The sequence below is a fragment of the Ranitomeya imitator genome, chromosome 3, assembly GCF_032444005.1.
Source record: "Ranitomeya imitator isolate aRanImi1 chromosome 3, aRanImi1.pri, whole genome shotgun sequence".
Classification (NCBI taxonomy): domain Eukaryota; kingdom Metazoa; phylum Chordata; class Amphibia; order Anura; family Dendrobatidae; genus Ranitomeya; species Ranitomeya imitator.
In genome coordinates this window covers 776,875,425-776,897,735 of record NC_091284.1, presented here as the reverse complement: position 1 = coordinate 776,897,735, position 22,311 = coordinate 776,875,425, and the positions used below count along the sequence as shown (strand labels likewise).

At 44.8% G+C, this 22,311-nt stretch overlaps 1 protein-coding gene across 2 annotated transcripts in view; it reads left to right on the top strand.

The window, feature by feature from the left end:
* Positions 1–11,960: 11,960 nt before the first annotated feature.
* Positions 11,961–22,311, top strand: part of CRYL1 (crystallin lambda 1) — a 216,504-nt gene continuing 206,153 nt past the window's right edge. For both annotated transcript variants that reach the window (XM_069759098.1, XM_069759097.1), the window contains exon 1: positions 11,961–12,099. In XM_069759098.1, coding sequence (XP_069615199.1) covers positions 12,059–12,099 — 41 coding nt within the window. In that variant the 5' untranslated portion in view covers positions 11,961–12,058. The remainder of the gene's footprint in view (positions 12,100–22,311) is intronic.

Genomic DNA, 22,311 nt, shown 5'->3' with positions numbered 1-22,311 from the left:
GCTCCTAACGCTCCCTATGCAACTCGACACAGCCTAAGGAACTAGCTAGCCCTGAAGATAGAAAAATAAAGCCTACCTTGCCTCAGAGAAATTCCCCAAAGGAAAAGGCAGCCCCCCACATATAATGACTGTGAGTAAAGATGAAAATACAAACACAGAGATGAAGTAGATTTAGCAAAGTGAGGCCCGACTTACTGACCAGACTGAGGATAGGAAAGGTAACTGCGGTCAGCACAAAAAACTACAAAAAGAACACGCAGAGGGCGCAAAAGACCCTCCGCACCGACTCACGGTGCGGAGGCGCTCCCTCTGCGTCCCAGAGCTTCCAGCAAGCAAGACAAAAATCAAAATAGCAAGCTGGACAGAAAAATAGCAAACTAAAGAAAAACAAGCAGGAACTTAGCTTCTGCTGGGAAGACAGGTCACAAGAACGATCCAGGAGTGAACTAGACCAATACTGGAACATTGACAGGTGGCATGGAGCAATGATCTAAGTGGAGTTAAATAGAGCAGCCAGCTAACGAATTAACCTCGTCACCTGTGGAAGGAAACTCAGAAGCCGCAGCCCCACTCACAACCAACAGAGGAAGCCCATGGACAGAACCAGCCGAAGTACCATTCATGACCACAGGAGGGAGCTTGACAACAGAATTCACAACAGTACCCCCCCCCTTGAGGAGGGGTCCCCGAACCCTCACCAGAGCCCCCAGGCCGACCAGGACGAGCCAAATGAAAGGCACGAACCAGATCGGCAGCATGAACATCGGAAGCAAAGACCCAGGAATTATCTTCCTGACCATAACCCTTCCACTTGACCAGGTACTGAAGTTTCCGTTTCGAAATACGAGAATCCAAAATCTTCTCCACCACATACTCCAACTCCCCCTCAACCAACACCGGGGCAGGAGGATCAACGGATGGAACCACAGGCGCCACGTATCTCCGCAACAACGACCTATGGAATACATTATGGATGGCAAAAGAAGCTGGAAGGATCAAAGGAAACGACACAGGATTGAGAACCTCAGAAATCTTATACGGACCAATGAAATGAGGCTTAAACTTAGGAGAGGAAACCTTCATAGGAACATAACGAGACGACAACCAAACCAAATCCCCAACACGAAGTCGGGGACCCACACAGCGCCGGCGGCAAGCGAAACGTTGAGCCTTCTCCTGGGACAATGTTAAACTGTCCACCACATGAGTCCAAATCTGCTGCAACCTATCCACCACAGTATCTACACCAGGACAGTCCGAAGACTCAACCTGCCCTGAAGAGAAACGAGGATGGAAACCAGAATTGCAGAAAAACGGCGAAACCAAAGTAGCCGAGCTGGCCCGATTATTAAGGGCGAACTCAGCCAAAGGCAAAAAGGACACCCTGATCAGCAGAAACAAAACATCTCAGATATGTTTCCAAAGTCTGATTAGTTCGTTCGGTTTGGCCATTTGTCTGAGGATGGAAAGCCGAGGAAAAAGACAAATCAATGCCCATCCTAGCACAAAAGGCTCGCCAAAACCTCGAAACAAACTGGGAACCTCTGTCCGAAACGATATTCTCCGGAATGCCATGTAAACGAACCACATGCTGGAAAAACAATGGCAGCAAATCAGAGGAGGAAGGCAATTTAGACAAGGGAACCAAATGGACCATCTTAGAGAAGCAATCACAAACCACCCAAATGACCGACATCTTTTGAGAGACGGGGAGATCCGAAATAAAATCCATAGAGATATGCGTCCAGGGCCTCTTCGGGACCGGCAAGGGCAAAAGCAACCCACTGGCACGAGAACAGCAGGGCTTAGCCCGAGCACAAGTCCCACAGGACTGCACAAAAGAACGCACATCCCGCGACAAAGAAGGCCACCAAAAGGATCTAGCCACCAAATCTCTGGTACCAAAGATTCCAGGGTGACCAGCCAACACCGAACAATGAACCTCAGAGAAAACTCTACTAGTCCATTTATCAGGGACAAACAGTTTCTCCGCTGGGCAACGGTCAGGTCTATCAGCCTGAAATTTTTGCAGCACCCGCCGCAAATCAGGGGAGATGGCAGACAAAATTACCCCCTCTGAGAATACCCGCCGGCTCAGGAACACCCGGAGAGTCGGGCACAAATCTCCTTGACAGGGCATCAGCCTTCACATTCTAGAAAAATTACTGATGAAGCGACGATAAAAATTAGCAAAGCCCAGGAACTTTTGCAGACTCTTCACAGATGTCGGCTGAGTCCAATCATAAATGGCCTGGACTTTAACAGGGTCCATCTCGATAGTAGAAGGGGAAAAAATGAAACCCAAAAATGAAACCTTCTGAACTCCAAAGAGACACTTTGACCCCTTCACAAACAAAGAATTCGCACGAAGGACCTGGAACACCATTCTGACCTGCTTCACGTGAGACTCCCAATCATCCGAAAAGACCAAAATATCATCCAAATATACAATCAGGAATTTATCCAGGTACTCTCGGAAGATGTCATGCATAAAGGACTGAAATACTGATGGAGCATTGGAAAGCCCGAATGGCATAACCAGGTACTCAAAATGGCCCTCGGGCGTATTAAATGCTGTTTTCCATTCATCGCCCTGTTTAATACGCACAAGATTATACGCACCACGAAGATCTATCTTGGTGAACCAACAAGCCCCCTTAATCCGAGCAAATAAATCAGACAGCAGCGGCAAAGGATACTGAAATTTGACTGTGATCTTATTAAGAAGGCGGTAATCAATACAAGGTCTCAAAGAACCATCCTTCTTGGCCACAAAAAAGAACCCTGCTCCCAAAGGTGACGACGATGGGCGAATATGACCCTTCTCCAAGGATTCCTTTACATAACTCCGCATAGCGGCGTGCTCTGGCACCAATAAATTGAACAGTCGGCCCTTAGGAAACTTACTACCAGGAATCAAATTGATAGCACAATCGCAATCCCTATGAGGAGGTAGGGCACTGGATTTGGGCTCATCAAATACATCCTGGGAATCCGACAAAAACTCCGGGACTTCAGAAGGGGTGGATGACGAAATAGACAAAAATGGAACATCACCATGTACCCCCTGACAACCCCAGCTGGACACAGACATTGATTTCCAATCCAATACTGGATTATGGACCTGTAGCCATGGCAACCCCAAAATGACCACATCATGCAGATTATGCAACACCAAAAAGCGAATATCCTCCTGATGTGCAGGAGCCATGCACATGGTCAATTGGGTCCAGTACTGAGGCTTATTCTTGGCCAAAGGCGTAGCATCAATTCCTCTCAATGGAATAGGATACTGCAAGGGCTCCAAGAAAAACCCACAGCGCCTAGCAAACTCCAAGTCCATCAAATTCAGGGCAGCGCCTGAATCCACAAATGCCATAACAGAATAGGATGACAAAAAGCAAATCAGAGTAACGGACAAAAGAAATTTCGACTGTACCGTACCAATGGTGGCAGACCTAGCGAAACGCTTAGTGCGCCTAGGACAATCGGAGATAGCATGAGTGGAATCACCACAGTAAAAACACAGCCCATTCCGACGTCTGTGTTCTTGCCGTTCAGCTCTGGTCAAAGTCCTATCACATTGCATAGGCTCAGGTCTATGCTCAGATAATACCGCCAAATGGTGCACAGCTTTACGCTCACGCAAGCGTCGATCGATCTGAATGGCCAAAGACATAGACTCATTCAGACCAGCAGGCATGGGAAATCCCACCATGACATCCTTAAGGGTTTCAGAGAGACCCTTTCTGAAAATTGCTGCCAGGGCACATTCATTCCACTGAGTGAGTACAGACCACTTCCTAAACTTCTGACAATATATCTCTACCTCATCCTGACCCTGACACAGAGCCAGCAAGATTTTCTCTGCCTGATCCACTGAATTTGGTTCATCATAAAGCAATCCGAGCGCCAGAAAAAACGCATCAACATCACGCAATGCCGGATCTCCTGGCGCAAGGGAAAATGCCCAGTCTTGAGGGTCGCCACGTAACAAAGAAATAATGATTTTCACTTGTTGAACAGAGTCACCTGAGGAGCAAGGTTTCAAAGCAAGAAACAATTTACAATTATTTTTGAAATTCAGAAACTTAGATCTATCCCCAAAAAAACAAATCAGGAATTGGAATCCTAGGCTCTAACATCGGATTCTGAACCACAAAATCTTGAATGTTTTGTACCCTTGCAGTGAGATTATTCATACAAGGGGACAGACCTTGAACGTCCATATCTACACCTGTATCCTGAACCACCCAGAGGTAAAGGGGAAAAGAGAGACAAAACACACTGCAAAGAAAAAAAAATGGTCTCAGAACGTTTCTTATCCCTCTATTGAGATGCATTAATACTTTGGGCCACCTGTACTGTTATGACCTGGTGGTTAGGACAATAATGGACCTGGTGGTTAAGAGCACACGGAATGACCTGATAGTTACAAATAATACAGGACGAGCTCTGAGACGTGGGAACTCTGCTGACCGCAATCCCTAATCCTATCACACACACTAGAAATAGCCGTGGATTGCTCCTAACGCTCCCTATGCAACTCAACACAGCCTAAGGAACTAGCTAGCCCTGAAGATAGAAAAATAAGCCTACCTTGCCTCAGAGAAATTCCCCAAAGGAAAAGGCAGCCCCCCACATATAATGACTGTGAGTAAAGATGAAAATACAAACACAGAGATGAAGTAGATTTAGCAAAGTGAGGCCCGACTTACTGAACAGACTGAGGATAGGAAAGGTAACTTTGCGGTTAGCACAAAAAACTACAAAAAGACCACGCAGAGGGCGCAAAAGACCCTCCGCACCAACTCACGGTGTGGAGGCACTCCCTCTTCGTCCCAGAGCTTCCAGAAAGCAAGACAAAAATCAAAATAGCAAGCTGGACAGAAAAATAGAAAACTAAAGAAAAACAAGCAGGAACTTAGCTTCTGCTGGGAAGACAGGTCACAAGAACGATCCAGGAGTGAACTAGACCAATACTGGAACATTGACAGGTGGCATGGAGCAATGATCTAAGTGGAGTTAAATAGAGCAGCCAGCTAACGAATTAACATCGTCACCTGTGGAAGGAAACTCAGAAGCCGCAGCCCCACTCACAACCAACAGAGGAAGCCCATGGACAGAACCAGCCGAAGTACCATTCATGACCACAGGAGGGAGCTTGACAACAGAATTCACAACAGGTTACCATGCCTCTATTGTCACGGATGTGTCAGAGGCTGCAAGCCATTGCACTGCATCTGTCTATAGAAGGTCTCAGTTGTTTGCTTTGCGAACTAAGGGCCACCTCCCACACCTGGACCTGAGTGTTTATAATTCCCTACTTCCTGTTCGCATGGACGGGTGTTATTTCCTGTTTGCAATTATCTGTTGAGAGTTGGAGCTGTAGCAGTCTGCCAGTGTCCTTTTGGAGTTTGAAGGGTATCAGTGTTTCTCTCTGAGTCTACTCACGCAAGTGTCCCCTGGTTTCATTTATCCTTACTGTCTTTAGTGTTAATGGGATTGACTAGCGTTTCATCCTGTCCTTCCCGAAGCAGGGCTTATCACCATGGTCTCACAGGGACTAGCAGAGATGCTACCTCCACATAATCCGTATGACTGCCCTATAGACCTGCTTCTAGGATCCTCACCTCTACGAGGCCGTATTTACCCCCTGTTCCAGGCAGAGACCCTAGCCATATCCAAGTATGTTAAGGAAAATCTGGCAAGGGAATTCATTCAGAAGTCCTCTTCACCAGCAGGAACCGGCTTCTTCTTTGTCATGAAAAAGAATGTGACTCTTCGGCCTTGCATTTATTATAGGGGCCTCAATCAGATCACGGTCAAGAACAAATATCCATTGTCTGTTGACCCCGGAGTTGTTCGATCACCTCAGAGGTGCCAGGATTTTTACCAAACTGGATCTGGGAGGAGCATACAATCTAATCTGGATCCTTCGTTATGAATGGAAAACTGCTTTCATTATACGGGATGGTCATTATGATTACCAAGTTGTGCTGTTTGGGCTCAGCAATGCCCCAGCTAACAAGAATTTGTGAAAGACATCTTCTGAGACTTCCTCTATACTTGTGTTGTGGTTTATCCAGACAATATCTTGGTGTTCTCTCCAGATCAGCCCTCTCATGGGCGGAACGTTTGCCAAGTCCTGCAGCGACTTAGAGAGAATCGCCTGTACTCTAAATTTGAAAAATGCCTTGTTTAAACAACCTTCTTTGCTTTTCCTCGGTTATAACATCTCGGACACAGGCCTGGAGATGGATCTGGAGAAAGTGTCTTCCATCCTTAAGTGGCCGCACCTTGCCGGCATTAAAGCTATCCAGTGATTTGTGGGAAGTGCCAATTACTATCAACAATTCATTACACATTTCTCATCCTGGATCGCTCTTATCTCCACTATGGTCCTTAAGGGTGACTGTCCAAAGGAATGGACTTCAGAGGCTGAAAATGCTTTTCTCTCCCTGAAACAGGCTTTTCCCTCTGCTCCAGTATTACATCGACAGGAAGTGAGCTAGCAATTCTTTCTGGAGGTACAGTAGACGTTTCATCATCTGGAGCCGGAGCATTCCTAACCCAAAAGTCTTCCTCTGGCTGCATGGTGACCTGTGGTTTCTTCTCCAAAGCCTTCTATGTCCCGAAGCGCAACTACTTGATTGGCGACTGAGAGTTGTTGGCAATTCAGATGGCTCTAAAGGAGTGGCAGTATCTTCTCAAGGGAATAGTCCATTCAGTCGTCTGTGTAAAAACTGAACCCGCGCCAGGCTAGGTGGTTGCCATTTTTTGCCCGTTTTGACTTTGTTCTGCATTTTCGGCCAGCTGACAAGAACATCCAGGCTGATTCGCTTTCCCGCACCTTCCTGCCCACCGACCAAAAAGAGGCACCCAACTTATCATCGAGCCATCTAAGATGGTTACTGTGGCATCGATAAACTTGTCCCAAATCCTCCAGGAAAGACCTTGGTGTCTGAATCGGAAAAGAGATGAGTTCTGCTATGGGAGCACTCCTTCAAGGTGGCCAGTCATGTCAGGCAGAAAAAGATGTTGCAGCTCATATCACATCGCTATTGATGGCACACCATGGAGTTAGTTTCCGCCAGTTCTTCCTGTGCCCACAACAAAACTCGTAGGCAACTCTCGTCCTGGAGACTCTTACCACTTCCTATGTGCTCGGTGCTTTGACAGTATATCTCCATGGACTTTATTACAGACTCTTTCCTGTGTCCTTGGGCTGTTCTGTCATCTGGGTAGTGGTGGATCGCTTCTCAAAAATTGCACATTTTACCCCATTGAGAGCTCTTCCGTCTTCTCCGGAGCTTGTGGAGAAATTCATCCTGCACATCTTCCGTCTTCACGGGTTTCCTCGTCACACCTGACTGAGGTGTCCAGTTCACATCCAGATTCTGGTGAGTTTTGTGCAAGCTTCTCAATTTAGTGCTGGATTTCTCTCCTGCCTACCACCCTAAATCCAACAGACAGGTAGAGAGAATCAACCAGAATCTGGCTAACTTCCTGAGGCACTTCACAAATGCACATCTTGACAATTGGGGCAAGCTCTTACCATGTTCAGAGGTCTCCTGTAACAACCATATTGATGAGTCTTCAGCAAGTTCTCCATTCTTTATGGTCTTTGGGCAACAGCCAGGAATCCCTCTTCTGGTGTCTGCCGTTTATGACGTACAAGCAGCTGATGCTTTCACAAAGAATTTCTCAAAGATATGGGAGCACACCAAGGCCACTTTAGAGAAATCAGAAATTTCATTATTTTGTTGCATAAATACCGTAGTTATTTTGCCCTTTTTTTTCTTTTTATATATATGCATAATTTTGGGTGTATAGATTATTTGTAATTTTTTTTGGTGCCAATCAGTTTCAGTATGCCCTGCCCTGCGCATACATAGTTTCTGAATCAAATTATTGATCTCTGCATTTTTTGCATATTTTCTACGGAAATAAATTGTATTTTTAACAAATTATCAGCTTCAATAAAGTTTTAATATATGTATTTTATATTTTTTATGGAGATGTATTGTGTGATTAATATGTGGGAATAAAATATTATCATGAATGGTGGTCTTATGAATATTTTTTAAGGGTTATATATTTTGATGATATTCATTGGACATATACATATATATTGCTTTAAAAGAATTTTTCTGGAATTTCTTTTCTATATAGGAGTCCACTTTCGAGAAATTGTCTGAAGAGGTATGCGGACAAGAGACACTTAGATCCATCTTGTTATCATCTGGGTGATAAGGTGTGGCTATTTTGTAAGTACATATGTCTCTAGATTCCATTCTACAAGTTGTGTCCTCACTTAATCGGTCCCTTTGAAGTCATCAAGCAAATTAATGCTGTGTCTTATATGTTGAAGCTGCCATCCTCATATCAAATGTCCAATTCCTTCCATGTCTCCCTCCTGAAGCTGAGTCCCTTCTTCAAGGATCCTGGTGTTATGCCCACTCCCATCAGCTCTGAGGATGTCTTTGAGGTGAAGAATATTTTAGCCTTGAAGAAGGTGAGAGGAAAAAGATTTGGAAGGGATTGGGACCTGAAGAAAGGTTTTGGGAGCTGAAAGCAAATATCCATGCTCCACTTCTATAGAAATTCCTAGGGCTTGAGGAAGAGGGGGCGTAATGGGGGTACTGTTAGAACACGTGTCCCCTTCCTCCTTCCAGCAGGTACGCAAGTGTGTTCACTTTCTTTGGAAGTGTGCTTAGGGCACAAGCGCGCTCCCTCCCTCTTAAAGGTGCAGCGTGCGCGCTTCGGAAAATGTCCCCAGCCAATAACTGGGACACATCTGATTTTTAAGGCACCCTCCCCAATTGGGAGGTGCCTTAGCAACTTCATTATTCAGTGTGTTTCCTGCTACCAAGTTGTAAGGTCCTTGTACATGTGCTCCCTGAATCTGATACTGTCTGCCCTTTTGAACCTGATTCTGTCTGTCCTGTCTGAACCTGGGTTTGTCCGCCCTGCCTGCACCTGATCCTGCCTACCCTGTTTAACTGATTGCTGTCTGATCTGTTGTAATCTGTTCCTGAGTGCGTCCTACTTTTACCAAGTCCAGAGCTGATCCGTCTTGTCCGCACCTGTACCGCTACCATCACCAGTCCAGTCTGAACCTTCACCTGTGATCCTGTACCTGAGGCCGACCTGTTCTGTCTACCAGCCACACGTCCCCTTGTTATCCAGTTCCTGGCCAGTCCTGCTTCCTCGCCCCTTTCGGGGGTCAGCTGCCGCGGCTATATTGTGTGTTGCAGAGAATAATATAATAAATGACAACCAGCTTGTCCTCACAACAGACAAGTTATATCTAAATAACATGCTGGGTTTCTATGAGGCGAAAAGTGCAAATCTGGATGTTCGTCATGCGGCTGATGTGATATATCTTGACTTTGCTAAGGCTACGTTCACACTTGCGTTGTGCGGGGCTGCGTCGGCGACGCAACGCACAACGCAAACAAGAATGCATGCAAAACACATAGTTTTGCGACGCATGCGTCCTTTTTTTGCCGGATTTTGGACGCAAAAAAAATGCAATTTGCTGCGTCCTCTGCGCCCTAACGCTTGCGGCAAAAAAGACGCATGCATCGCAAAACGCATGCAAACGCATGTCCATGCGCCCCCATGTTAAATATAGGGGCGCATGGCGCATGCGTCGCCGCGGCTGCGCCCGACGCAGCCCGGCAGAATGTACAACATAACAGCCTTGTTCTAAAGCTTCAAAAGCAGGGGCTATGGCAGACTATATGCAGATAGGTAAAACACTAGTTAAGGGACAGGAAACAAAGTATTTGTAAACTACATTCTGTATGAGGGATGAAGTCAGCAGTGGGGACAGCCCCTTTAAAGAGCTGAATATACTGTAGCTATGCTCTTTTTGGTGTTATGTTTTACTATACTGATATTTGTATGCTTGTCATCACATTTGGCAAGCTGTATTTTTATTAGGTAACCAATCTACAATTATAATTCCTCCTCTGTAAGCAGATCAGGCCAAAGAGGCAACAATATGTTACACTCCGAGGTGTTACTTTTATTTATACCTAAGAATGTATGATTGACTAAATGTGTTAATTTTAAACACTGCTCTGTGTTTAGAGCTATTTTGTATCCATCAGACTTTACGCCTGTTTATTCAATAGACTTTTATGTATACCAGAGCTAGACAATCATTTTCAGGGCTGCTTCCCTAATTTGATTCTTATTTGCTAAGTAGTACAATAGAGAACCTAGAGGAACATATAGACTGCTCTTAAAATAGAAAAACAGACAATATTAACAAATATATCCAAATTTACGTTAAAATGGTAGATGTAGATGATTTGCGTCTCCATCATTCACATCTTTAATTTTCCACATCACATAAAAAAGAGACACATGCCATGTGAAAAGGCAGCTCACGTAAAGGCTGTAGATAACTTTGACATAGGAAGAATGATTTTTACATGCTAGTGGTTACCTTTAGTTAATACAATTACACTATGTTTCAGGCTGCAATCTTCATTCCTATGTTCATTCTCAGACCCCTGCTATGCATTAGATTTTTTCAGATTTTTTTCTTGTGGGAGTGTCTCTTTCAGTAATATAGGCTGGATGTGAGATCTGTGTGTAACCAGAATGCTGCGGTCTTCATTAGCTCATAGATCAGCACAATGTTATGTGATTTTATTTTATAGATTGTTATCAAGGTTCTGGAGCATCTTTTCATATCACTCTTTGTTCATCTTGTGACCTGTGATTCCTCTTAGAAATGTATGAATACATTGACAACTGGGTGTTACCCTTCACCTTTTCAAAGATAGACATACATGTGGCTTGAGTTCGGGTTGAGAGACCCTCGGACAGTCCATGTTTGGGCCGAGTTTCACAAATGTCTATATGAGGCTGTCACACTGGGGTTGGGGGGACGTTCGGACCGTCCATGCATTGCAGTCTGTGGTCGGACCAAGGTTCAAGGATGTCTATATGAAGCTATCAAGCTTGTATCGGGAGACCTGCGGACAGTCCGTGAATTGCAGTCCATGTTCGAGCCGAGTTTAATGGATGTCTGGATTAGCTCTTACACTGGCAGCCCTGATTGGACAATGTCAGACTGTGCAGCGACACCCCCTACTGGAAACATCCCCTTGTCACCTGCTATTAGGAATAACGGAGGAACGGAACAACAGACTTATAATAAAATTTGCTCCAGCATTGTCACATTATGGGAAATACATACTAGTTGGAGTGGAGATCACCTATGAATAATGTCTCTCTCTGTGGGATCCATGGAACAGACCTTTGCTTTCAGTGGTAGCGGTGTAGGAGGATTGTACATTTCCCTGCAGACTGCACTTGATCGGTCTGAGGACACTTTGTGAACAGGAATAGATTGCCAGCATTTCATGTTTACGCAGTCTGATGGCCAGCACGGTGGCTCAGTGGTTAGCACTGCAGTGCTGGGGTCCTGGGTTCAAATCCCACCAAGGAAAACATCTGCAAGGAGTTTGTGTGTTCTCTCTGTGTTTTATGGGGTTTCCTCCGAGTTCTCCAGTTTCCTCCCACACTCTAAAGACCATACTGATAGGGAATCTAGATTGTGAGCCCCAATGGTGACAGTGATGATAATGTCTGTAAAGCGCTGTGGCGCTATATCAGTGAGTAAAATAAAAAAATGTCAATGTCTTATAAATCTAATTATGTAATAGACATACTGTACATATATTTAGGAATTGCTGTCTATGCAAGGGCAAATCTGCATTAGGTGGATCTTCTGGCCACTGAAGGGTTAACCGCCTGGCTCATGCTACGCTTCTGATAGCTTGCCCTCCAACCATGGAGATCTAGAGCAACCCTGTGTTTGCCATAGCAGAGCTGTATGAAATGAAGGTGGGGCCCTGCACTGAATATCAGCACCCAATCCCAGTGCACGTGTCATGTGTCAGGCTGGACAGCCAATCAGAGCACAGATTGTAGGAGACACCACGTAAATAGTCAGGGTTGTGAAACTCTGCTGCTGCTAGTCTGGATCCTTCCTGCAATCCGCACTTGTAGTCACAATACGCTACCGGTGAACATGCCTGACCCAAAGGAAGGGAGTATTGTGATTATTGGAAGGTAATTTACTGATAGAAAGCTTATTGCTGGAATTGCAATTCCTGTGTGCGTTCAGCTTATAGCTAGAGTGTGTCAGTTTACTGCAGAATGAAGTAATTTTCATTTCCCACAAGCTGCTGTAGAATTTACAAACCCCAAAACGGATTTGTAGATCTGCAATATTTGAAGCACAAAAGCCTGTTTATACCTAATGCGGGATAACCCGATATCAAATTTAATACCCATAGGAAAACCTACCGTAAGTTATTTTAACTATACCCGAAAAACATGGATATTTTAGATATATTTTAATAGATATTTATGCTTTATATATTTCATATTTTAACTGAATTTATTAATTATTAAAATTATTATTTTAGAGTATGCAGATAATTATGTATTGCTTTTTTATCACTTCTATAACTTGCATAATTTCTTTTAAACTCAGAGATTCAAGTTTCCAAAATTCCCATCCCCCCTCCAAAAACAGGAAGCAAAAGCCGCTGATCCTGGCTTATTTTCCACATATTAGTGTCGTGTGCCTTTCCATACAGATAGGTTGCGGAAACACATCCTGTGATTTCAAGTTATTCAGCAAATTGAAATCACATTAATATATTGGTATATTGCATTAATAGCAATTCCTGATATACTATGTGCATTACATTTGCTCTTTTTAAGTGCAAGCATTTCCAAAATAAACTCAGAAGAATTTAAATTACATCATGTTGCCAATATGTCAGAAAACTGCAGTGTGCCATACTTATCTAAGGCTAAGTACACACTGCATCTTCCTGGCAATTAGACCCCATTCACTTGTCTGATTTTTGCATGTTCTATCTGGCATTTATTGCAGTCGTAACATGTACTGATTAGGCTAGGTTCACATTGCGTTAGTGCAGTCCGTTCAACGCATACGTTAAACGGACTGCGCTAAAGCTACGTTCACATTTGCGTTCTGTCGGGCGCAGCCGCGGCGACGCATGCGCCCCTATATTTAACATGGGGGCGCATGGACATGCGTTGCATTGCGTTTTGTGACGCATGCGTCTTTTTGGCGCACGCGTCAGGGCGCAGAGGACGCAGCAAGTTGCATTTTTTTACATCCAAAATCATGCCAAAGAAAGGACGCATGCTTCGCAAAACAATGCGTTTTTCATGCGTTTTGGTTTGCGTTGTGCGTTGCGTCGCCGACGCAGCACTGCACAATGCAAATGTGAACGTAGCCTAACGCAAGTGCCGACTTTGGCACAGTGCTAGCGCAGATGGAGCATCTGCTAGCTCCTTCTGCGCTAGCAGTGACGGACCCTGAAACGCTGCAGCCCACGTCTCGGGTCCTTCTCTCAATGACGGAACATCTCTAGCGCACGCCCATTGCGGTCTATAGGACTGTCTGCCAAAAAAAGGACTTCTGGAAAAAAAATTGATCACACACAATACCATCCATGTTGCATCCGCGTCCAGTATGTTTTTCACTGACTTACTAGAAGAAGTTTGGGAAACCTTCATCAGTTTTATTCTCTGCAAGAGAAATGGAAGACACCTAGATGGACACAGGAACCTAAGAAGTTTTCCACAAAATTAATTTTGTGGCCCTCTCTCCAATGAAGCATTGCTGTTAACCAAGTGGTTCATCACAATGGGACAAAGAAAGGAACACAAATCTATGAGATATCTGGCGGTGGTACTGGAAAAAGAACGGGACATGAAATACAGAATCATGTTTCCTGTTGAAAGAAACCACACCAATGCTTGGAATAATTTTGCGTTAATAGAATTGCTCAAAGGTGTCCATGTACACAGCTCTGTCTACATGTTCATCAAATAATACTGGATCCACACTCCGAATGCTGATAGCAAAACATCTAAACTGATAGGATAGGAAGACCTTGATATTATATATCAAAATAATCCTTTGTTTCTGAAAATGAGCCTGTGTGTATGTAAGCAGGTTGTGGGATGCAGTGACAGACAAGAGGCAGAGCAATGGTTAACAAGATATAACAATTTAATAAACGGAATTCACTCCTCGCAGGGAGGTTAATGGTTAAAGGAGGGATAATAGAGCAGCAGATGATTCCGCAGGAGGAAAAGTTGTAGAACCGGCAGCAGCTGGGCGATGTCCTCAGATGGGGTCCTTTAAGCGATGGTCCGTCTTCTGGCGGCAACGGTCGGTCTCCGGTGCCTTGCGCTGAGCCCCTAGTCCATAAGCATGTGTGGCCGAAACAAACAAGGCTGCGGCACTCTCAGAGTCAAATGTAAACAGTTGGAAAGCAAGTGACAAGTTAGGCCGCAAAAGTCTGTCCGGTACTCGGCTTTCTCTCCTCTGCATATGCGTGGTACACACAGTCACGGAGCGTACGGCACTTCTGTTTCTGACAGCTTGTGAGCGCACGGCATTTCTCTTTGCAGCAGTCCCGCTGGAGGCGGCGGGGACCAAACAACGCTGCCCGTCGTGGTGCCGGTGCTCAGAGGACGGAGCACGCTGTTCACGCGGCTGCTGATTCCCGCCAAACTGCCTGTGGCTGAGCGCGCTTTGCTTTTTAAGCTGCTCCTCCTACCCAGGTCATGAGGTCGGACCTGCTCCTCATTTCTTCCCCCAGGCAACAAGGGAGGCAGCCTCAACAGTTCCGGACCTGGCTCGTTACAGGTACCCGCGGTCTGGTCTTCCTCCTTACACGCCACCTCTCCTTTAGCTCGCCATTCCACGGGCGAGAGTTCTTGTATCAGGCGTTTACGCTCCTCCATCTCTCGAATGATCCGCTGCCAAATAAACTGGTCTTATTCATAAAGGTTAGGAGGTATTCCAGCTGAAACTAAAGACAATTAGAGGGGGCACCATGGTCAATGTGATCACACCAAGACCTATATATAGACCAATTATTGAAAACAGAAAAGACAGAGAAGGTCTTATAGACGGGATCACCATAAAAGGATAAGGCAGCAATTAAGACACAACTTTATTTGTAAACACAAGTAAGTAGCAAAACACAGACCATTAAAAAACATTTAAAAAGATCATTATATAAGAAGCCCATAATGAGGCTATGACCCGCAGCGGACTCAAAAAAAGTTTTTTTAGTATTAATAAAGATATAGAGGAAGGTGGCTGGTACCACCGTGCCTACATAGACAGCTCTGCCAAACTACAATAGGTAAAACCCAAATGCATATAGATGGTATCCAAATAATCTGTAAGGAATTTAAGGTTTCAGAGCCCTAGTTTAACCCAAATATTCTTATACATACATCAGGTGGACCCAGGTGGACATCCCCTTCTATGGGTAGTCCTCCTCTGGGTCCAACTCCAGCTCGGTAATCTCTCGTCTTTTTCGGCCAAACAGCAGGGAGTATGGCATGTACCCAGTTGTACTGTGCACCCGGTTGTTGTACACCCAGACCAACTCAGCTACATACTCAGGCCAACGGACTTTTCTGTCTTCCTCCAACGTTCGCAACATCTGAATTAACGTCCGGTTGAAACATTCACAGGCTCCGTTCCCCTGCGGATGGTAAGGTGTCGTTCTGGACTTTTCAATTCGATACAGGCGGTGAAGGTCTTCCATCACTCGACCTTGAAAGCAGGCACCTTGATCAGAATGAATTCTCTTCGGGCAACCATACAACCAGATGAAATCGTGGCAGAGGGCCTGCGCCGCTGACTCAGCCGTCTTGAAGTGGTCGGTCATCACGAGGCAATGTTCATAGCCGAGATGAGCATGACCTATGGTCAAGTAGTCGATCATTAACAGTTGTAGAGGTGCGGAGGTCACGATGGTCTGTGTAGGGGCCCTCTGTTCAGGAAGTTTGACTAATTCACAACTTCGGCATTGTCGACATGCTTCTTCCACCACAGTCTTCAAACGGGGATGATAGACCAACTTCTGCAGCCACTGGAACGTCTTCTCTGGGCCAAAGTGAGCCCCTCTTTAATGGGCTTCCGTGGCCACCTCACTAGTCAACTTTTCTGGGAGCACCACTTGCCAGGTGACTCACAACTCTCTTACGAACTGCACTTTCCGATACAGTAATCCATCTTCTAATTGGAGCCTCTCCCACTTCCGGAGGACCTGCAGCGTTCCCGGGGATAAGGCATCTCTCTCACTTTGGCTGGAAAGTTGTTTCAAAGACACCCATTGCCTCAACTGAGTGAGCTCTTTATCTTCCTGCTGGAGCCGTACCCAATCATCAAGGGGTCATCCTTGCATGTGCTCCCCTGATGCCTCTCCTATCTGTCCCTGCGTTGCCGCCAATGTCCTGGCGAGAGTCCGAAATCCAAGGATCTCTTCTGCCTCCAGCTCTTCATCTCGGTTATGTCCGGGTCGCTCGTGAGTCACTCTGGACAAAGCATCGGCATGTATATTCTCACCTCCTCTTCGATATGCGATCTTGTATCGGTACTTTACCATATGGGCCACCCATCTTTACTTCAGGGCCCCAGTTTCACATTTTCTAAGTGGGCGAGAGGATAGTTATTGGTGCGTACCAAGACTTCGGACCCGGACAGGTATTCGATGAATTTCTCGGTCATCGCCCACACTAGCGCCAGTAGTTCCAGCTTGAAAGAACTGTAGTTATCTGGATTTCGTTCTGAGTCATGGAGGGATCTGTTGTGAATTCTGTTGTCGAACTCCCTCCTGTGGTCGTGAATGGTACTTCGGCGAGTTCTGTCTATGGGCTCCCTCTGGTGGCTATGAGTGAAGCTGCTGCTTCTGAGGTTCCTTACACAGGTGACGTGGTTTATCCTTTGGTTGGCTGCTCTATTTAACTCCTCTCAGATCGTTACTCCAGGCTAGCTGTCAATGTTTTTGCATTCGTTCAGTTCGCTCCTGGATCTCTCTGGTGACCTGCCTTTTCCTGCAGAAGCTAAGTTCCTTATTGTCTTATTTTGTTCTCTGTTTTCTTGTCCAGCTGGTTTTCATGATTTTGTCTTGCTAGCTGGAAGCTCTGGGATGCAGAGTGGCCCCTCCGCACCGTGAGTCGGTGCGGAGATCTTTTTTGCACACTCTGCGTGGTCTTTTGTAGGTTTTTGTGCTGATCGCAAAGTTACCTTTCCTATCCTCTGTCTATTTAGTAAGTCTGGCCTCCCTTTGCTGAAACTTGTTTCATTTCTGCGTTTGTGACTTTCATCTTTACTCACAGTCAATATATGTGGGGGGCTTCCTTTACCTTTGGGGAATTTCTCTGAGGCAAGGTAGGCTTTATTTTCTATCTCTAGGGCTAGATAGTTCTTAGGCTGTGACGAGGCGCCTAGGTCTGGTCAGGAGCGCTCCACGGCTATTTCTAGTGTGTGTGATAGGATTAGGGCTTGCGGTCAGCAGAGCTCCCACATCCCAGAGCTCGTCCTGTATGAGGTTTAATTATCAGGTCATTCCGGGTGCTCCTGACCACCAGGTCATAACAGTACAGCTGGCCATAAGTATTAATGCATCTCAATAGAGGGATAAGAGAACTTCTGAGACCATTTTTTTTTCTTTGCACTGTGTTTTGTCTTTCTTTTCCCCTAGACCTTTGGGTGGTTCAGGACACAGGTGTAGATATGGACATTCAAGGTTTGTCCTCTTGTGTGGATCATCTCACTGCAAGGGTACAAAACATTCAAGATTTTGTGGTTCAGAATCCTATGTTAGAGCCTAGAATTCCTATTCCTGACTTGTTTTCTGGGGATAGATCTAGGTTCTTGAATTTCAAAAATAATTGTAAACTGTTTCTAGCTTTGAAACCCCGCTCCTCTGGTGACCCCGTTCAACAGGTAAAAATCATTATTTCTTTGGGCATTTTCCCTTGCGCCAGGAGATCCTGCATTGCGTGATGTTGATGCGTTTTTTCTGGCGCTTGGATTGCTTTATGATGAACCAAATTCAGTGGATCAGGCAGAGAAAATCTTGCTGGCTTTGTGTCAGGGTCAGGATGAAGCGGAGGTGTACTGTCAGAAGTTTAGAAAGTGGTCTGTGCTTACTCAGTGGAATGAATGTGCCCTGGCGGCAATTTTCAGAAAGGGTCTTTCTGAAGCCCTTAAGGATGTCATGGTGGGATTTCCCACGCCTGCTGGTCTGAATGAGTCTGTCTTTGGCCATTCAGATCGATCGGCGCATGCGTGAGCGCAAAGCTGTGCACCATATGGCGGTATTCTCTGAGCATAGGCCTGAGCCTATGCAGTGTGATAGGACTTTGACCAGAGCTGAACGGCAAGAACACAGACGTCAGAATGTGCTGTGTTTTTACTGTGGTGAATCCACTCACGCTATCTCCGATTGTCCTAAGCGCACTAAGCGGTTCGCTAGGTCTGCCACCATTGGTACGGTACAGTCTAAATTTCTTTTGTCCGTTACTCTGATTTGCTCTCTGTCGTCCTATTCTGTAATGGCATTTGTGGATTCAGGCGCTGCCCTGAATTTGATGGACTTGGAGTTTGCCAGGCGCTGTGGTTTTTTCTTGGAGCCCTTGCAGTATCCTATTCCATTGAAAGGAATTGATGCTACGCCTTTGGCCAAGAATAAGCCTCAGTACTGGACTCAATTGACCATGTGCATGGCTCCTGCACATCAGGAGGATATTCGCTTTTTGGTGTTGCATAATCTGCATGATGTGGTCGTTTTGGGGTTGCCATGGCTACAGGTCCATAATCCAGTGTTGGATTGGAAATCTATGTCTGTGTCCAGCTGGGGTTGTCAGGGGGTACATGGTGATGTTCCATTGCTGTCAATTTCGCCATCCACTCCTTCTGAAGTCCCTGAGTTTTTATCAGATTACCGGGATGTATTTGAAGAGCCCAAATCTGGTGCCCTACCTCCTCATAGGGATTGCGACTGTGCTATTAATTTGATTCCTGGTAATAAGTTTCCTAAGGGCCATCTGTTTAATTTATCTGTGCCAGAGCACGCCGCTATGCGGAGTTACATAAAGGAATCCTTGGAGAAGGGTCATATTCGTCCGTCGTCGTCACCATTGGGAGCAGGGTTCTTTTTTGTGGCCAAGAAGGATGGTTCTTTGAGACCTTGTATTGATTACCGCCTTCTTAATAAGATCACAGTCAAATTTCAGTATCCTTTGCCGCTGCTGTCTGATTTGTTTGCTCGGATTAAGGGGGCTAGTTGGTTCACCAAGATAGATCTTCGTGGTGCATATAATCTTCTGCGAATTAAACAGGGTGATGAATGGAAAACGGCATTTAATACGCCCGAGGGCCATTTTGAGTACCTGGTTATGCCATTCGGGCTTTCTAATGCTCCATCTGTGTTTCAGTCCTTTATGCATGACATCTTCCGAGAGTACCTGGATAGATTCATGATTGTATATTTGGATGACATTTTGGTCTTTTCGGATGATTGGGAGTCTCATGTGAAGCAGGTCAGAATGGTGTTCCAGGTCCTTCGTGCGAATTCCTTGTTTGTGAAGGGGTCAAAGTGTCTCTTTGGAGTTCAGAAGGTTTCATTTTTGGGTTTCATTTTTTCCCCTTATACTATCGAGATGGACATAGTAACATAGTAACATAGTAACATAGTTAGTAAGGCCGAAAAAAGACATTTGTCCATCCAGTTCAGCCTATATTCCATCATAATAAATACCCAGATCTACGTCCTTCTACAGAACCTAATAATTGTATGATACAATATTGTTCTGCTCCAGGAAGACATCCAGGCCTCTCTTGAACCCCTCGACTGAGTTCGCCATCACCACCTCCTCAGGCAAGCAATTCCAGATTCTCACCGCCCTAACAGTAAAGAATCCTCTTCTATGTTGGTGGAAAAACCTTCTCTCCTCCAGACGCAAAGAATGCCCCCTTGTGCCCGTCACCTTCCTTGGTATAAACAGATCCTCAGCGAGATATTTGTATTGTCCCCTTATATACTTATACATGGTTATTAGATCGCCCCTCAGTCGTCTTTTTTCTAGACTAAATAATCCTAATTTCGCTAATCTATCTGGGTATTGTAGTTCTCCCATCCCCTTTATTAATTTTGTTGCCCTCCTTTGTACTCTCTCTAGTTCCATTATATCCTTCCTGAGCACCGGTGCCCAAAACTGGACACAGTACTCCATGTGCGGTCTAACTAGGGATTTGTACAGAGGCAGTATAATGCTCTCATCATGTGTATCCAGACCTCTTTTAATGCACCCCATGATCCTGTTTGCCTTGGCAGCTGCTGCCTGGCACTGGCTGCTCCAGGTAAGTTTATCATTAACTAGGATCCCCAAGTCCTTCTCCCTGTCAGATTTACCCAGTGGTTTCCCATTCAGTGTGTAATGGTGATATTGATTCCTTCTTCCCATGTGTATAACCTTACATTTATCATTGTTAAACCTCATCTGCCACCTTTCAGCCCAAGTTTCCAACTTATCCAGATCCATCTGTAGCAGAATACTATCTTCTCTTGTATTAACTGCTTTACATAGTTTTGTATCATCTGCAAATATCGATATTTTACTGTGTAAACCTTCTACCAGATCATTAATGAATATGTTGAAGAGAACAGGTCCCAATACTGACCCCTGCGGTACCCCACTGGTCACAGCGACCCAGTTAGAGACTATACCATTTATAACCACCCTCTGCTTTCTATCACTAAGCCAGTTACTAACCCATTTACACACATTTTCCCCCAGACCAAGCATTCTCATTTTGTGTACCAACCTCTTGTGCGGCACGGTATCAAACGCTTTGGAAAAATCGAGATATACCACGTCCAATGACTCACCGTGGTCCAGTCTATAGCTTACCTCTTCATAAAAACTGATTAGATTGGTTTGACAGGAGCGATTTCTCATAAACCCATGCTGATATGGAGTTAAACAGTTATTCTCATTGAGATAATCCAGAATAACATCCCTCAGAAACCCTTCAAATATTTTACCAACAATAGAGGTTAGACTTACTGGCCTATAATTTCCAGGTTCACTTTTAGAGCCCTTTTTGAATATTGGCACCACATTTGCTATGCGCCAGTCCTGCGGAACAGACCCTGTTGCTATAGAGTCACTAAAAATAAGAAATAATGGTTTATCTATTACATTACTTAGTTCTCTTAGTACTCGTGGGTGTATGCCATCCGGACCCGGAGATTTATCTATTTTAATCTTATTTAGCCGGTTTCGCACCTCTTCTTGGGTTAGATTGGTGACCCTTAATATAGGGTTTTCATTGTTTCTTGGGATTTCACCTAGCATTTCATTTTCCACCGTGAATACCGTGGAGAAGAAGGTGTTTAATATGTTAGCTTTTTCCTCGTCATCTACAACCATTCTTTCCTCACTATTTTTTAAGGGGCCTACATTTTCAGTTTTTATTCTTTTACTATTGATATAGTTGAAGAACAGTTTGGGATTAGTTTTACTCTCCTTAGCAATGTGCTTCTCTGTTTCCTTTTTGGCAGCTTTAATTAGTTTTTTAGATAAAGTATTTTTCTCCCTATAGTTTTTTAGAGCTTCAATGGTGCCATCCTGCTTTAGTAGTGCAAATGCTTTCTTTTTACTGTTAATTGCCTGTCTTACTTCTTTGTTTAGCCACATTGGGTTTTTCCTATTTCTAGTCCTTTTATTCCCACAAGGTATAAACCGCTTACACTGCCTATTTAGGATGTTCTTAAACATTTCCCATTTATTATCTGTATTCTCATTTCTGAGGATATTGTCCCAGTCTACCAGATTAAGGGCATCTCTAAGCTGTTCAAACTTTGCCTTCCTAAAGTTCAATGTTTTTGTGACTCCCTGACAAGTCCCCCTAGTGAACGACAGGTGAAACTGCACAATATTGTGGTCGCTATTTCCTAAATGCCCAACCACCTGCAGATTTGTTATTCTGTCAGGTCTATTAGATAGTATTAGGTCTAAAAGTGCTGCTCCTCTGGTTGGATTCTGCACCAATTGTGAAAGATAATTTTTCTTGGTTATTAGCAGAAACCTGTTGCCTTTATGGGTTTCACAGGTTTCTGTTTCCCAGTTAATATCCGGGTAGTTAAAGTCCCCCATAACCAGGACCTCATTATGGGTTGCAGCTTCATCTATCTGCTTTAGAAGTAGACTTTCCATGCTTTCTGTTATATTTGGGGGTTTGTAACAGACCCCAATGAGAATTTTGTTACCATTTTTCCCTCCATGAATTTCAACCCATATGGACTCGACATCCTCATTCCCTTCGCTAATATCCTCCCTTAAAGTGGACTTTAGACAAGACTTTACATAGAGACAAACCCCTCCTCCTGTTAAAGTTCAGGCCATTTACGATTGGACTCA